This window comes from Ochotona curzoniae, unplaced genomic scaffold (genome assembly GCF_017591425.1).
Source record: "Ochotona curzoniae isolate NIBS_2020 unplaced genomic scaffold, NIBS_Ocur_1.0 contig_2688, whole genome shotgun sequence".
Classification (NCBI taxonomy): domain Eukaryota; kingdom Metazoa; phylum Chordata; class Mammalia; order Lagomorpha; family Ochotonidae; genus Ochotona; species Ochotona curzoniae.
This window is the reverse complement of record NW_024465553.1, coordinates 20,946,893-20,964,859: the sequence shown is the minus strand read 5'-3', so window position 1 is coordinate 20,964,859 and position 17,967 is coordinate 20,946,893. Positions and strand designations below refer to the sequence as shown.

The 17,967-nt window shown below is 48.9% G+C and overlaps 1 protein-coding gene across 1 annotated transcript in view; it reads left to right on the top strand.

Annotated features, from left to right (window-relative positions):
- EXD2 (exonuclease 3'-5' domain containing 2) overlaps positions 1–16,351 on the top strand; it is a 34,445-nt gene extending 18,094 nt beyond the window's left edge. Inside the window, exons 3-9 of the mRNA XM_040975393.1 lie at positions 426–682; positions 3,465–3,591; positions 7,349–7,680; positions 9,306–9,412; positions 9,642–9,777; positions 10,687–11,043; positions 14,935–16,351. Coding sequence (XP_040831327.1) covers positions 426–682; positions 3,465–3,591; positions 7,349–7,680; positions 9,306–9,412; positions 9,642–9,777; positions 10,687–11,043; positions 14,935–15,151 — 1,533 coding nt within the window. The 3' untranslated portion in view covers positions 15,152–16,351. The remainder of the gene's footprint in view (positions 1–425; positions 683–3,464; positions 3,592–7,348; positions 7,681–9,305; positions 9,413–9,641; positions 9,778–10,686; positions 11,044–14,934) is intronic.
- Positions 16,352–17,967: the final 1,616 nt, after the last annotated feature.

Sequence of the window (17,967 nt, the reverse complement as noted above, 5' to 3'; positions counted from 1 at the left end):
TGGAAGGGAAGCGGGGCTGCCGGGATTAGAACCGGCGCCCATATGGGATCCCGGGGTTGCAAGGCGAGGACTTAACCACTTGCGCCACCGCGCCGGGCCCAACCTCTCCTCAGCTTTTATGTCTGGTGTAAATGTGGAGTGTTGTATGACTGCCAGTGTGTCTCCGAGCTTCTCTGGGTCAGCTGGTCACTGTTTGTGGACTGCTCATGTTTCAGGCCCTGCAGTTTGCACCTTCTGGGACTTTGGCCCAGGATGCCCCTCACAAAGCCCATTGCATTAGTTAGGATGGGCTACTTGTTAGATTTTACCCCAAATCTGGCCTGATAACTCCCGTTGGAAGGCTGAAGCTTAGGTGTTCCTGCCATCATTGCAGGGCTTGCTTGCGACTACCCTAGGGCATGAACCCAGCTCTTCTTGTGTTGCAGGTGAACTGGGAAGGCAGAGCCAGTCCTCTGTCACTCCTGCAAATGGCCTCCCCAAGTGGCCTCTGTGTCTTGGTTCGCTTGCCCAAGCTGATGTATGGAGGAAGAATGCTACCAAGAACACTACTGGACATCTTGGCGGATGGCAGCATTTTAAAAGTTGGAGTGGGATGTTCGGAAGATGCCAGCAAGCTTCTGCAGGACTACGGCCTCGCAGTCAGGGGCTGCCTGGACCTGCGCTACCTGGCAGTGCAGCAGAGGTGGGGTGTCTGTGCGTACTGGACTCGGGTAACCTTGAGGGGCAGGCATCTCGGTGAGCGAGGTCTGCAGAGCCTGGAATCAGTCAGGGGTAGCACTTGAACGGCTTCACCAACGAGAGGCCTCCGAGATGCCCGCCGAATTCCTGAGACGTCACAGCTACTGAGAAAACTTCAGTTACCTACAAGCTGTCTTTTTAAGACTAATTGTTAACTGTAAAATACAGGTGATAAACAGATGACCCCACCAGCTAAATTAGGACTACCAATGTCCTTTGGTATATTTTTTTTCACATGTGGTTTAAAAATATTTTTTTAAAGTTCAGAGTATTTATTTAATGTAAAAAAAAAAAAGTGTATTCCTGGCTTCTCTTGAAAAATCAGATGATCTAATTATACCAGGTCCATAGCTGCAGCTGGCTGGGTAGTGGCTATTCCTTTTAGAGGAATATGCACTGTTCAGTTTGCCAGAGTCCCTGCCATGTGAGTGCAGAAGCCCAAGCACTTCAGGTAGGCATTATCTTCTGCCTACCTGTATTAGCAGGTGCATTAGCAGGAGCCTAGGTTGGAAGTGCAGAGTAGCCTGGCGTAGACAAAACACTCTAAGATGCGGTGATGGCATCCCAAGCTGTAGCTTAACTTTCTGAGCCACAAAACTTGCCCCTCATCTTTAAGATTGTTTTAAAAGGTTTCTTTAGTTTTATTTGAAAGGCAGATTTATACTGAAAAGTAGAGACAGAAGGAGAGAGACAAATTCTATGCACTAGTTCACTCCTCAAGTGGCCACAGTGGTGGGAGCTGAGGCGATCCAAAGCCGGGAGCTAGCAACCTCCTCCAGGAGCAGCCCTCCACAGTTGCAGGAGCCCAAGGACTTGAGCCATTCCCCCATTGCTTTCCCAGTCTACAAGCAGGGATTGGAAGTGGAGCAGCCATCACTAGAACCGGCACCCATTTGGGATGCTGGGCCCTGCAGCAAGAGGATTATCTTGTTGAAATGTCATGCCAGCCTGCCCGCCCTTGCTTGTTTGCTTGCTTGCTTCCTTCCTTCCTTCCTTCCTTTTCTTCCTTCTTTCCTTCCTCCTTCCCTTCCTTCATTTTTTCTTTTTTTTAAAGATTCATTTTATTTTTATTGGGAAGTCAGATATATAGAGAGAAGGAGAGACAGAGAGGAAGATCTTCCATCTGTTGATTCACTCCCCGAGTAGCCACAACCACCAGAGCAGCGCTGATCCAAAGTCAGGAACACGGAACTTCTTTCCAGGTCTCCTACATGGGTGCAGGGTCTTGAGGCTTTGGGCTGTCCTTGACTGCTTTCCCAGACCACAAGCAAGGAACTGGATGGGAGGCGGGGACATCAGGATTAGAACCGGTGCCCATATGGAATTCTGGCGCATTCAAGGTGAGGACTTTAGCCACTAGGCTTCCATGCTGGGCCCCCACCCTTTATTTTTGTAAGCCAGAAGGACAAGAGGTGTGAAAAATAATCATCTATCTTCTGGTTTATTTCTGAAATGACTATAGTAGCCAGGAACTTCATGCCACGTGGGTGGCAGAGCCTCAGCCACTTAAGCCATTATCTGCTGCATTTCAGGATACATTTGCAGGAAGCCAGATTGGAAGCAGGGAGTAGCTGGTACCCACACCTGAATATGGGATGATGGTATCCCAAGCAATAGCTTAATCCACCATGGCACAACACTTGCCCCCTCTGGTGTTTGGTGAACAGAAAAAACACATTGTTATTATAATGACTCTGTTGCATTTTTATCTCCTCAATAAAACTGGCCTTATCAATTTTTCAAATTTGAGACTATGCGAATATTCATATTAATAGTAGATTGGGTTGTTTGTAGTTCTTTCTTACTAAAATCATGGTACAGAACCTGGCATGGTGGCCTAGCAGCTAAAGTCCTCGCCTTGCACGCACTGGGATCCCATATGGGTGCCAGTTCTAATCCCAGTAGCTCCACTTCCCATCCAGCTCTCTGCTTGTATTCTGGGAAAGCAGTGGAGGATGGCACAAAGCCTTGGGACCCTGCACTCATGTGGAAGACCTGGAAGAGCTCCTGGCTCCTGGCTTCAGATCGGCATGGCACCAACCATTGCAGCCACTTGGGGAGTGAATCAACAGATGGAAGATCTTCCTCTCTATCTCTCCTCCTCTCTGTATATCTGACTTTCCAATAAAAATAAAACTAAATCTTAAAAAAAAAGCTACAGTAAGGATCCTATTATGTATACTGTGGTTAGAATAAGTTTCAAATTTTATCTTTTTTGAGAAGCACAGAGATAGAGTGAGCCTCCGTTGGCCTGCCTGCTCCCTCAATGACAGCAATAACTGGAACTGAAGCTGGGGTGAATCCAGCCCATGTCGCCCACGTCAGGTTCAGGAACCCAGTTGCTTTGACTGTTTAGCAGCTGCCTTCCAGGGGTCTGCCATGACAGAGAGCTGGGGTCAAGGGCCAGCACCAGCAGGTGAACCCCGGCAACTCCAGGGTGGGACAGCATCTTCCAATTTTTGTGTTATTATTAAACTCATCTCATAGGGATATCAAAATATACAAGAATTTTAGATGAGATTTTTTGCTTCTTCATGTTCTACTGATACCATTTATAGTTAATTTTTAAAAATTTTTCAATTTGATGGAAAAATTGTCTTTTTTTGAATGATTTAGTGAGAATATCGGTTATCTAGATGTTTTTTGCCATTTATTTGTATTTTCTTGATTTTCCTGTTCATATCCGTTACCAACTTTTGATACATACTTTTATTTATTTTTTCTAGAAGCAATTTGCTCTGTAACGGGCTTAGCCTGAAATCACTCGCCGAGACTGTTTTGAACTTTCCCCTTGACAAGTCCCTTCTACTTCGTTGCAGCAACTGGGATGCTGAGACTCTTACAGAGGAACAGGTACTCTTTCAAAAAATTTGTTGTTGTTTATTTCTTCAAGAGAGCAGTCTCCTCCACTGGTTCATTTGCCCAAAACTCACAACAGCCAGGACTGTGTCAGGCTGATGCCGGGAGCCTAGAACTCCCTGTGGGCGGCAGGACACCAACTACCTTAGTCATCTCTGTCATCCCCCAGGGTCTGCGTCGGCAGAGAGCCGGAGCTGGAGCTGGGTACTAGGCCCAGGTACTCCAGCATAGGCCGTGGACTGCTCAACTTGCACCTGCCCTGGAACAAGGTATCCTTATCAGAGTAGCTGGGAAAAGTAAGAATTGTTGCCACCAAAGGCATAATTGTTTTTAATATTCTAATCTCCAAATACTGTAAAAGTATTGGATAGACTAGTATACAATAATGCATATGCCACTTACATAAAAAAGTAAGAATTCCAAATGTACTTTCGAATGCTTACTGTATGCCAGGCGATTTAGAAAAGAGGTTTTTTTTTTTTTTTTTCTAATGAAAATAAACGTGTAGTTTAAACACACACACATATTTATTGGAAAGAGTGATAGCGAGAAAGGGAGAAAGAGAGAGAATGAGATCTTCTTTCTGCTGGCATACTTCCCAAGTGGTGCAGTGCCAAAGGGTAGGCCAGGTAGAAGATGGGAGCCAGGAAGTCCATTCATGTCTCCCACGTGGGATGCAGGAACCTAAGTGCTTAACCATCATCTGCTGCTTTCCCAGGTGCATCAGCAGCTGAGACACAAAGCAGTGCTTGGATATGGAATGCTGACAGTGTAGGTAATAGCTTGACCCTCTATGCCACAGTGCCAGCCCCTGTCACTGAGTTTTTTTTTATTTTTATTATTTGATTCTTTTTTTTTTTTTTTTTTTTTTTAAAGATTTATTTTTATTATTTTTTATTGGAAAGGCGGATATACAGAGAGGAGAGACAGAGAGGAAGATCTTCCGTCCGATGATTCACTCCCCAAGTGAGCCGCAACGGGCCGATACTATGCCGATCCGAAGCCAGGAGCCTCTTCCGGGTCTCCCACGCGGGCGCAGGGTCCCAAAGCTTTGGGCCGTCCTCGACTGCTTTCCCAGGCCACAGGCAGGGAGCTGGAAGGGAAGCGGGGCTGCCGGGATTAGAACCGGCGCCCATATGGGATCCCGGGCGTGCAAGGCGAGGACTTAACCACTTGCGCCACCGCGCCGGGCCCAGTCACTGAGTTTTAAGAGTTATTTATATAGGGTTTGGTGTAGTAGCCTAGTGCCTGGAGTCCTTACCTTGCGTGCCCTGGCATCCCATATGGGCACCAATTCGTGTCCCGGCTGCTGGACCTCCCTTCCAGCTCCCTGCTCATAACCTGGGAAAGCAGTTGAGCACAGCCCAAAGCCTTGGGACCCTGCACCCGTGTGGGAGATCCAGAAGATGCTCCTGGCTCCTGGCTTCAGATTAGTCCAGCTCTGGCCATTATAGCCACTTGTGTAGTGAACCAGCAGATAGAAGATCTTTCTCACTATCCTCTCTGTAAATATGACTTTCTCCAAGAAAAAGAGTTGTTTATATATTCTGGATACTAATCCCTTACCCAGATATGCTAATGCTATTTAAAAATATTTTCTGGGCCCTGTGCCGTAGCCTGCAGTTAAAGTCCTAGCCTTGAACACACCGGGATCCCATATGGGTGACAGTTGTAATCCCAGCAGCCCTGCTTCCCATCCAGCTCCCTGCTTGTGGCCTGGGAAAGCAGTTGAGAATGGCTCAAATCCTAGGCACTCTGCACCCATGTAGGAGACCCAGAAGAGCTCCTGGCTCCTGACTTCGGATCGGTGCAACACTGGCTGTTGCGGCCACTTGGGGAAGTGAATCATCAGACGGAAGATCTTCCTCTCTGTGTCTCCTCCTCTCTCTATATATCTGACTTTGCAATGCCTTGAATGTGCCGGGATCCCATACGGAGTTTTTTTAAAAGAGTTATAAAAAAATAAAAATGTTTTCTCCCATTGTTCAGGTTATATTTGCATCTTGATGAGATCAAACATAAATGTTGTAATTCTGATGAGCTCTAATTGTCTGACTTTTTCTTTTGTTGCTTATGCATTTTGTATATATCCAATGAAGTATTGCCTAATGCAAAGTTGTGAAAATTTACTACATACATTTTCCTGTAACTTTTGCACTTAGGTTAGTGATGTATTCTTAGTTGATTTTTATGTGTCATTAGAGATAAGATTCCAAGGCCCAGTGTAATGGCTCGGTGACTGTATCATCTCCTTGCATATGCCAGGATCCCATATGGTCACCAGTTCTCATCCCGGCAGCCCCACTTCCCACCCAGCTCCCTGCTTGTGGCCTGGGAAAGCATTCGAGGACGACCCAGAGCCCTGGGACTCTGCACGCCTGTGGGAGACCTGGAAGAAGCTCCTGCCTTCGGATCTCCTCAGCTCTGGTCTTTGCAGATATTTGGGGAGTGAAACAGTGGATGAAAGATCTTTGTCTATCTTTCCTCCTCTCTATAAATCTGTCTTTCCAATAAAAATAAAATTAAATCTTAGAGAGAGGGAGACTAGATTCTAAATTCATTCTTTCACATGTGGGTGTCTACTTGTCTCCCAGCACCATTTGTTGCTGCATATTTGGAAGCAGTGTGTTAAAAAGCATTCTTTCCACATTCAAGCACACTCTTTTCTTTGGGAGAAAAATCTCCTGATGGATTTTTAGATTATTAGCTCTAGGTGGAAAATTTTGTCTGAACTTGTTTTATTCTAAAGCCAGGTAATAATAGAATTATTTACCTGGCTTGGTTATGAAAGGACTTTTGGAGTCTTATACCCTTTGTCAGGAAAAGCTAATAACTTTCATCTTGACTAGGGTTTTTTTTATGATTCATTTATCTTTTTTGGGGAAGGAAGATTTACAGAGAGAAGGATTTCTGTCTGTTTATTCATTCCCTAAGTGGTTGCAATGGCCTGACCTAAGCCAATCTGAAGCCAGGAGCCAGGAACCTCTTCTGGGTATCCCACACGGGTACAGGATCCCAAGACTTTGGGTTGTCCTCGATTGCTTTCCCAGGCCACAAGCAGGGAGCTGGAAGGGAAGTGGAGCAGCCGAGACAGAAGCGAGTGCACATGTGGGATCCTAGCACGTGTAAGGTGAGGATTTAGCCACTAGGATACCACACTGGACCCTTGACTAGTTTTGTGTATGACTGGGTTGCCTTTCACTAGTCCCTTGGAAGAAGGGTTCCTTTTTTTTTTTTTTTTAAGACTTACGTATTTGTTTAAAAGATAGAGTTGCAGAGACAGAAGGAAAAAAAAGCCAGAATAAAAAGAAAAATATTCGTGCTGGCTCATTCTCCCTGAAAAGCTGCAAGAGCTAAGCCTGATTCAGGCCGAGACCAGGAGCCAGGAGTTTCATGCAGGTCTCTCGTGCATCCTCTGCTGCCTTTCCAGGCACAGTAGCAGGGGGCTAGATCAGAAACAGAGTAGCTGGGACTTGAACCAGCGCCCACATGAAATGCCAATACTGCAGACTGTAACTTAATTGGCTGTGCCACAGTGCCAACCCTCATTTTAAAAAAATGAGCAAGTGAGAATTTTTATCCTGTGCAATTTACTTTGATACATTCTGAGGTCTTTTGTGATACTTTTTTTAATGGTAGGTTATTGAGCATTTTGAATTGGGATTCTCAAGTGTGCGTCTTCCTGACTGTGTCTGGAGCTGGTCTCTGCTGTGCCTTCCGGGTGCCACTGATGTCCGACTTTTCTCTCCAGGTGACGTATGCCGCCAGGGACGCCCAGGTGTCGGTGGCTCTCTTTCTGCATCTCCTCGGATGCTCTGTGTCGAGGAGTTCTACTGCAGAAGAGAGCCATGACCACACTGGCTGGAGGGAAGTCCTGGAGAAATGCCGGCACATGGTAGACGTCCCGTTCCGCAGCAAAGCGTTCAGCAGGTTGGGAGAAGAGGTTAACAGGGAAGCCACAGAGTCGCCGCAGAAGCCAAGAAATAAGAAGGCTAAGAACGATGGGGCAGTGCCTGGCAGCCAGCAAGGGAGAGACCCCAGAAGACATAAGCGAAAGCCCCTGGGCGTGGGCTATTCAGCCAGGTAACTGGTTCTTCTCTTGCCTCCAGCAGGGCTGTGATGCGATGTGGGGGTTTGGGGTGAAGGCCTGTCAGGAAGCTGTCCAGGGTGTGTTTTCTTGTCCTTTTTATTCAAGGACATTTGGGCCATCCTTTGCTTTATTTTGTGTGTTTTCTCTTTTTCCCCTTTTTTTAAATTATTATTTATTTTTTCAAATATTTAATTTTTAAAATTTATTTGAAAGGTAGAGTTATGGGGCCAGTGGAGTGGGGGCATGGAGAGAGAGAGATCTTCCATCTGCTGATTCACGCCCCAAATGTCCACAACAACCAGAGCTGGGCCAGGCTGAAGCCAGGAACCAGGGTCTCCCACATGGGTACAGGGGCCCAAGTACTTGTGTCATCCTCTGCTGCTTTCCCAGGCACATGAGCAGGGAGCTGGATGGGAAGTGGAGCAGCCAGATTTCACACAGGTGCCCGTATGGGATGCTGTTATCTCAGGCGTCAGTTTTACTTTCTATGCTACAACATCTGTCTCCCCTTATTATTTTTTTTTTCTTTTACTCTTTGCACAATTGGAATGGAAATGAGGACCACTTAGCCTGACTTTGTCACTGAGCCTGATGTGACTTGGACCTCCCTGAAAATGGGGAGATATCTAGTCTCCTTTGTTTGCTTCAGTTGACTATGAAAGGGACTCCTGGAGGAGCTGGGTACCTGCAGGAGCAGTACATCCCCTCCTTTCTCGCTTGCTTGGTATTGGATAATTTCGAATGAGACGCAGCTGTAAATCAGCATCGTTCTCTAACCAGCACGACTTTTCCAGTACAACCTTTACTTTCGTTGTTGGGAGATGACTCCGTTTACTTTGGAATAGAAGTTTGGTCCCTGTAGGAAAATGCCTTTAGGAAATGGGTGATTGAAAAGTGGAGAAAATTTGGGTCCAGGCACGATAGTCTAGTAAGCTAAATTCTCACCTTGTGTGTGCCAGGATCCCATATAGACTGCTGGTTTGTGGCCTGGGAAGGCAACAGAGGACGGCCCAAAGCCTTGAAATCCTACACCTACATGGGAGACTTGGAAGAAGCTCCTGGCTTCAGATTGGCTCAGCTCCGGCCATTGTGGCCACTTGGGGAGTGAATGGATGGAAGATCTTATTCATGGTCTCTTCTCTCTGTAAATCTGCCTTTTCAATTAAAAATAAATAAAGTGGAGAAAATTTTACATGAGAGCTAGAAATAAATTCATGTGGCCCTCACTAGTTTAGCTTGAGCTTTAAAGTTCTGTTGTGTGAATTGCTTCTCGGCCTTTTGGCCAAGATCAAGTGTAAAGTTCCGTTGTGTGGTTACTTGGTGCCCTCTTGTAGCATCGGTGTGTGTGTGTCAGGGCAGAGCTGTGTAAGCGCCGCCTGGTTCACCGCCTAATGTCTTCATCAACGAGCATGAGAACTAGAGGCAACAATGAATTTATTGTTAGTTTCTGCCTCCTCACCCAGTGTAGATGGAGAGCTAACTGGTTTCTTGCCCTGCTTGTTTTTTCCGTAATCTGTGTGGGTGACCCTGGTGTGAAGATCGGTTTGAGAATGGGAAGACCACGGAGGCCTTGACAAGCAGGTGGCTCTCTCTGAGGTTTCTCTCTCCCTCCCGACAGGAAATCACCTCTTTATGATAACTGCTTCCTTCACGCTCCTGACGGACAGCCTCTCTGCACCTGTGACCGAAGAAAAGCCCAGTGGTACCTGCACAAAGGCATTGGAGGTGCGACATGCTGCTGGCTTGGCGTCTCTGGGCTGAGGGCGCGTGGGCACCAGTAGGAGTGGGCTGCAAGGTCAGGGGGTGGGTGGATGGAAGATGACAGGTCTGGAGACACGCGGCCGTTCTGTTGGGACCCAGCAGGGCACAGCTGTATCATCTCCCTGGATGTGGGGGGATACCTGTGGGTGGATGGGGTGGGACAGTTGGCTCTGACCTCCTCCTTCCTTCCCAGAACTGGTGAGCGAAGAGCCCTTTGTGGTGAAGCTCCGCTTTGAGCCCGCGGGCAGGCCTGAATCCCCGGGAGACTACTACCTGATGGTCAAAGAGAACCTGTGCGTGGTGTGCGGCAAGCGGGACTCCTACATCCGGTGAGCGGGGTTGTGAGCTGCCCTGACCGGCTGCCTCACGCAGACATTGGGGTGTAGCCAGAACTTGCCCGCTTGGCTGAGAAGCTCGTCCCCCATGCGCTAACCAGGTTTCCCGATGGCTGGCCCCGTCCTCCCAGAGCCACGTCTTGGTTCCTGGAATACAAGGCCCTATGACAGCTTCCTGGTCCCCTGCAGGTAGAGAGCACAGCTCTCTCTCGCTCAGGAAGGACCAAGCACCACATCCTTTAGGAGCTGGGTCCTTGTCTTCTCCCTGAGTGGCTGGCGAACTTTCTGAGGCTTGGTGTTGTTCCCGGAGACTGCTCTGGGCTGTGCTGCTTTTCATGTCAAGGTCCATGCACAATGGGGAGTGGCCTAGGGGCTCGGATGTTTGTGCCTTCTCCTTGGCTGCTGTGTGAGACTCCGTTGGCTGCTCCTTCCCCTGCACCCTTGCTGCTGCCTGGTCTGCCCTGAGTACTTTGTTCCCCTCAGAACAACAAACACTGCGGTGGGCCTTGGGGAACCCAGGAAGTCGTGTTCGCATGAGGGATTTCCTGCATGAGGGGTGCTGCCCCTCTCAGGCCACCAGGCTTCGCAGAGTTGCTTTCTGGCGGTCGGGGACCATTCGGATATCCTTACATTTCTCTAAGTAACTTTTCCTTCTAGAGCATGACAGCCTCATAGCAAATACTTTTTGCTATGAGACTGACTAGGAGGTTCGAGAGATCTGAGAAACAGGGGAGGCAGGCAGCTGGGACCCTGAGACTCATGCAGGGCCAAGAGTGGAATTGGCTTTAAGGAGTGTCTTTTGGTTGTGGCCCTCAAGGCCCAGATTGGGATCCCAGCAGCTCCCTGCCCGTGTGGCCTGTGCTTGGAGTCCCGTGCTGATGAGCTCTGCTCTCCCTGTTCTAGGAAGAACGTGATTCCCCACGAGTACCGCAAGCACTTCCCCATTGAGATGAAGGACCACAACTCGCATGACGTGCTGCTGCTCTGCACCTCCTGCCACGCCATCTCCAACTACTACGACAACCACCTGAAGCAGCAGCTGGCCAAGGAGTTCCAGGCCCCCATCGGCTCCGAGGAGGGCTTGCGCCTGCTGGAGGACCCCGAGCGCCGGCAGGTGCGTTCTGGGGCCAGGGCCCTGCTCAACGCCGAAAGCCTGCCTGCACATCGCAAGGAGGAGCTGCTGCAAGCACTGAGAGAGTTTTACAACACGGACACCGTCACGGAGGAGATGCTGCAGGAGGCCGCCAACCTGGAGACCAGGTACAGCTGACTAGGCCAGGGACATCACCCTCACCCCTTTGGGAGAGGGCTTGCAAGGGAGGGGGCCTGGGCCTCGTGCTCAGCGCAGTATGCATCTAGGGCTTTAAGATGCCTCGGGAATGGGTTAGGACAATCTCGTTGAGATTTGTCTTTCCACAGTAGACTGGCTGTTCCTAGGGTGTCTTTCCTTGACTCTTTGATGCCACATACTTTAGTCCAGGCCTCTTCATGAGTAGTGGGAGAGTTTACACGCAAGAGTTGGGTCTTACACAAGAAGTCAGCACATGAGACAAAAATAACACTCCAGGGCTGCCTGGGCATTGGAAGCTTCACGCCAAGTGCTGTTTTGGTGAGCTCACATCCCTGGCCTCCCCCAGGAGTGTGAGAACTGTAGGGTCACGTCTCCTGTCTCAGCTGCGCTCCAGGGACTGGCCTACTGCATGGAATGCTGGGCAGACCTGCTGTTCTAGCTCCATGAATTTTCTCTTCTTCCCTCCTCCCTTGCTTTCTCCCTGCTTCCCTATGTGTACAGTTAAATTCATATGACTTAGCTCAGAGCCCCTAGCTCAGATGTTTCTGATCCTAAAAATGAAAGGCTGCATGACTCAGGTGATGAGTCCCGGGGCTGGGAGGTACAGTTTTGTTTCCAGACTCTCCCTTTTTTCAGCAGTTTTGGCGGATGAGGTCTTTGAGCCAGTAAGTTCACAAAATCCTGATAGCAGCTGCTCATAGTGTTTGTTATCCACAAACACACACAAAGTAGGTGCTGGGGTTGTCACATAGTGAGTAAAGCTGCCACCTATGAGGCTAGCATCTCATATAGGCACCAGTTTGCATCTTGGCTGCTGTGCCAAGCTCCCTGCTAGTGACCCGGGAAGGCAAGAGAGGATGGTTCAGGTCCCTGGGCCTCTGCCATCCATATGGGAAATCTTGAGAATGCTGCCGGCCCGTGGCTTTGGCATAGCCCAACCACCTGGGGGGTGATACAGTGGATGAAAGATTCTCTTTTTTTCTGCGACCCAGCCTTGTAAAAAAAAAAAAGCAAATGAATCTATAAAGAACAACAAAAAAAAGTAAGGGGTGGGTGGACATTTGGCAGTTACCATGCCTTAGGATGCCCGGGGTGCCTGGCTCAAGCCCTGATTTCTCGGCTTCCTACTAATGTGAGACGTGGGGGGCTGCAGGTGCTTGGGGAGCAAAGCAGAAAATGGAAACTGTCTTACTGTCTGCCTTTCAAATAAAAAGGTAGTACAATAATAAATAAATAAAAATTGAGAAGGACTTCACTAATAAGAAGAAAACAGCCAATTAAAATTAATTATAGTCACAAATATTTATCTATTTTCAGAGACAAGAATTTTACCCAGGCTGCTGATCCATCACAGATCCTGCATATGCCTATTCAACAGGCATTTATACACTGTATCTAAGCTAACAAACCTTCAATAAATTGCTGTCATTATTTATTTAATTTTTAAAAAAAGATTTGTTTTATTTTGATTGGAAAGTTCGATATACAGAGAGGAGAGACAGAGAGAAAGATCTTCTGTCTGTTAATTCACTCCCCAAGCGGCCACAACAGCTGGAACTGAGCTTATCCGAAGCCAGGAGCCCAGAGCCTTTTCCGGATCTCCCCCGTGGGTACAGGGTCCCAAGGCCATCCCTATCTGCTTTCCCAGGCCGCAAACAGGGAGCTGGATGGGAAGCGGGGTTGCTGGGATTAGAACTAGTGCCCATATGGAATCCTGGAACATACAAGGTGGGGATTTTAGAACTAGGCTACCACACTGGGCCCTGTAATTATTTGTTTTTAAAAATTACTTATTTTTTCAAAGTCTGAGTTACAGAGAGAGCAGGAGAGACAGAGAGAGAGACGGAGAGATTTTCTATCTGCTGGTTTCATCCCCAGATTCCATGACAGCCCGGTCTTAGCCAGGCCAAAGCCAGGAACCAGGAGCTTCACACCTGTTTACTACATGGGTGGCAGAGGCCCAAGTACTTGGGCCATCTTTGTTTTTTCCAGGCCGTCGGCTGGGAGCAGGATAGAATATGGAGCGTCTAGGTCTCAACCCAACACCCATAGGGATGCTGGCATCACAGGCAGAGACTTCACCCACTATGCCGCAATGTTGGCCCCACCATAATTTTTCTTACTGCAACCTGCTAAAATAAGGTTTAGATATTACTGGTAACTGCTAATAATATAGCTTGCATTTAAAAAAAAATATTTCCAAGTTATGATAATTTTTAAAGGCTTTTAAAAATAATTTTGTTATATGAAAAACTTTATTATTGAATTTTATCCCCGTTTTGTGAGTTGTAAAATGCATGTTGTTTTATAAGTTTTATATGTGATTGTTTGAGGTTATATTGATGTTATATGACACATTAATGAGCTTGATTAATTCCCAAATGTATTTCCTGAACCCTCCCCCACCCATCTCCCTGCAGCCACAGGCCGTGCTGAACTGGGTGTGTGGATGTTAGGCTTCAGGCTGAGAATAGCCAGCCCCTTGAAGAAGACTGGATTTTAAAATATTTAGGAGGGGGCCTGGCGCGGTGGCGCAAGTGGTTAAAGGTCCTCGCCTTGCACGCCCGGGATCCCATATGGGCGCCAGTTCTAATCCCGGCAGCCCCGCTTCCCTTCCAGCTCCCTGCCTGTGGCCTGGGAAAGCAGTCGAGGACGGCCCAAAGCTTTGGGAACCTGCACCCGCGTGGGAGACCCGGAAGAGGCTCCTGGCTTCGGATCGGCATAGTATCGGCCCGTTGCGCTCACTTGGGGAGTGAATCATTGGACGGAAGATCTTCCTCTCTGTCTCTCCTCTCTGTATATCCGCCTTTCCAATGAAAAAATAATAAAAATAAATCTTTAAAAAAAAAAAAAGAAAATTGAATATCAAAATGGGAAGAAGAAATAACGGAGCTAATTTGCCCTTTGCGTTTCTACCAGGAGATGTTGTAACAGAGTATTTCTTTAACTTATCCATGCAAACACCAGTTGTTAATCACTCAGTAAATGTTTCTCTGTATAGAACAACAACAGAGAGACTGAGAACAGCTGTTGGGAGACAGGCAAGTCAGCGGCAAGCTCATCAGCTAAATCAACCTGCCGCCTGGTGAGGAGGCGCTTGGGAGGGAGGGGCGAGAGCTGATGTAGAGAGACAGGATTCCATGGCGGCCAGCTGCCTCCTTGAGAAAGGTGCCCTGGCTCATGGGGTTGGAGGACCATAAAAGGGCACTGTTCCCGTGGTGTCAGAGCAGGTCCTGAGGGCTTCCCGTTTGGGAAGGAGACAGAGACTCCGTCTTCCCGCTCTGCGGCCCCCAGTGCACAGCCACGGGCCTCAGCAGCTTCATCCCGGGACACTGCTCACCAGGACCGCCTGGCCTGCTTTCTATGCGAGGGAAGGCAGTCAGGAAAACATAGCCTGCTGCGATTTACGCTCTGGCGTTCACACTGTTGTGAAAACCTGGAGCAGCTGGATCGCATCCCAGGCTCCCGTGGACACCGAGTTTGACTCTGAATGAAAGCCTTTAAAGAAGGGGGAGTTGGCCTCTGGGGGGTCTTGGGCTCCGCAACAGCCCAGTGTTCTTCCCCCACCCCCATCAGCTAGACCGTGGGGCTTCCCCAGGGGGCACTCGACCCTGGGTACCAACCTGCCCCTGGGTGTAGCTCACAGCTTCCAAAGGCCTTCTCTTTGGATTGTGAGCTGTGGGGCTCAACCACAAAAATAAGCATGGATGAGAAAAGGAGGCTTGGCACCGATTTAAAGCGCCAGCCTGCAGGAGTCTAACCACCTCCTGCAAGACCCCGGGCCAGCAGCGTTTGAGGCTGTTTATGCCACCATCTCATGCTTGTTTCTCTCATGCCCTTTGACGTTCATGTCTCTGCAGGATCTCCAATGAAAACTACGTCCCACACGGGCTCAAGGTGGTACAGTGTCACATCCAGGGTGGCCTGCGCTCCCTCATGCAGCTGGAGAGCCGCTGGCGCCAGCACTTCCTGGACTCCATGCAGCCCACACACCTGCCCCAGCAGTGGTCGGTGGATCACAACCATCAGAAGCTGCTCCGGAAATACGGGGACGACCTTCCAATCAAGCTGTCATGAGTGCTGCCCCTGCTCAGGTTAGGACGGGTGGGAGGCCACGGCCGAGGTGGAGTGGTCCCGTCTTCCTGTTGGACTGCATCATTATCAGTTGTCAGAGCCCGGGTCAGGATGCTAGCCTGTACTGATCCTGGATCTCCTGGAGCCGTCAGGGTGCGATCTTAAGGGCAGCTCAGGGTTTTTGGATTTTAATTGAGCAAGAGCAGTACGCATGCTTTTTTCCCCCTCTTGTTTGGTTTTTGTGAGCAGGAAAGGCCTCGACCTGTATTTCCACTCCCCTTTTGCCTTTCCTGCACCACTGGAAACTAAGGATTTCTCCAAGAAGCCACTTGTCCAGACTCTTAGATCGTCATTTTTTTAGCACACTGCCTGCCTGTGAAGCACACCGATTGGCCTCAGTGCCCTGGCAGAGGTCGGACGCCCAGGGCAGCCCTTCCCCTAGGATCATTTTCTTTGGCTTCATGCTCTCCTGTGACTCACCGATCCCAAGTGGCTTGCTTCCGTTGGTCTCCCAGGCTTGACTGTGCTCCCCTTGTCACACTGGAAGAAACACAGCAGTGTCCCGCTGCCGTGCGCGCTGCCCCCTTTCAGGGAAGCCCTCTGCTGCAAGTAGAGGTGGGGCGGTGGGGCCAGGGCAAGCGCTGGGCTGTCCTCCCGGTGTGCCCAGTGCTTCGGTTCCTGGCTCAGCTCTTCCCTCTGTGATGTTTGCTTGCTTCTTGCATGCCCCCTGCCCAGCACTGCAAGCATTTCTGGCTCTCTCCCTTCCTAAGGGGGACATTCTATTTTTCCAGAAACTGTCAGCTCCATGTACTTTGGGTTCCATGAATTTGGTGACACCGACCTTGTTTTGGCACGTAATGTACTCTAGAGGTCAGTGACCCTGGAACCACCTTGCCATTTCGCCTGAGGCCCGGGGCCCCAGGGTCAGGGAGCCCCGTAGATGTTTGGGAGGGTGATGTTTCATCTTTCAAAACGTTAGTCACTGCCTTGAATATAAAATTAACTTATTAGTGATCGTACTTTTTCTAAAAATACTAAGGAAACTTTTACATTTTACAAGATCTTAACAAGTTTAAAAAGGACATTTTAAGGTCTGAACCAACGAGAGCTCTGTTTTGGAATTGTACCCAAGTTGGTGATGACTGGTCTAACCTTGATCGATTAAAACTTCTAAGCACAAGACTCACTGCTTGTCCATGTTAACACTCTTCTGTGTGGCTTTTTATAAAACGGACTGTGCGTGGGGGAGGAGTTATCTACCCTGCAGGTGCCTGCCCCGTGCAATCCATACACATACACACACACACACACACACACACACACACACACACACACACACACACACGGCACCATAGGCCAGTAGCAGCTGCCCCACAGCCTGTATTTTGGCCTTCTACCACAGGAGTGGGGAACATCAGGCCAGCAGGCCCTACAAAGAGGCAGCATCGTGCTGATGCAACCACAGTCAGGACTCACAATTCAATAAGTCTATAGCAGGCTGATTTTAAGCTGATAATTGGTGTATAGTCCACAAGTGATGCCATGCATATCGGACTGGCCCTTAGAATAGGCATTTCTGGGATCTAAACTAGAAATTCGTGAAAGCCAGTGGCACTAGCCACTTTGAGGGATGTCTTCCCAGTATGGTAGGTGAATTGTAGGCCTGTGCCTCCTGGCTGTGTTGTGCAGGGCCTGGGGTGGAGGGGGCCTTGGAGAAGAAAGGAAAACAGCAGTACCTATTCCTGTTTGGAGTCAGGCTTGCCACAAGGTGGCGCTCGTAGCTTTGTGTTTAAACTCATTCTTAAGTGGCTCTGGTACAGTTACTGAGCCTAACCCTTATCTGTTTTTGAGTCATTTTAAGAAAACTTTCTTCCTCTGAGAAGTGCAAATATGGATTTTTGTTTTGTCTGATCCCCATGTTGGGAGCTGAGAAACACGTGGGGCTCATGTGGGTGTTGTGGCCACAGGAGAGCTTCTGGCCAGACCCAGTGAGGGCGGAGGAAGAGCCAGGCAGGGCGTGCAGGGTTCCTCTCCCAGCCCAGGAGGTTTGCTCTGCTGTGCGGCTTTGAATCGTCATCCTCTGCATCTGCCCTCAGCTTTAGGGCTGACAGGTGCCATCTCAAATGAGAGATTTTAGAGTAATATGTTTTATAACAAAATGTTTTTTCCTCTGATATAAACATAATATGTCTTCTTATAAAAGAAGGGTCTGGAAAGAGAATAAAACTAATTTATCTCAAGGCCAACGCAATAGTTAAGTTGGCTAATCCTCTGCCTACAAGCCCCGGGATCCCGTAATGGTGCTGGGTCCTGTCCTGGCTGCTCCGTTTCCCCTCCAGCTCTCTGCTTATGGCTGAGGAAATCAGTGGAGGATCTTACACTCGGGACCTAACACTGACCTGGGAGACCATCAGGGAACTTGTGGCTCCTGGCTCCTGGCTTCAGATCAGCTCAGCTCCTGCCCTCATGGCCTTTGAGGGAGTGAACAAGCAGATGGAAGATATTTCTCATTCTGTCTCCTTCTCTCTGTAAATCTGCCTTCCAGGTAAAAACAAATAAATCTTTGAAAAACAAAACAAACTCCATGTGTGTTATCCGCCCCCCTCCCTCCAGTAGCACAAGGGTAAATGATAACGAGTTTACTTTCAGAATCTAAAGATGTGTGTAAGGCCTAAGCCAGAACTGGACATCCTACAGATCCACGGACTGCTGCCTGGCTCCCCCCCACCTCGCGGGAGGCTCCGCTCAGCTGAGCATCGCTGCAGCGTGAGAGCTTTGCTTGTTCCGGTTCCTGGTCATGAGCGATGGACATGCGGAGT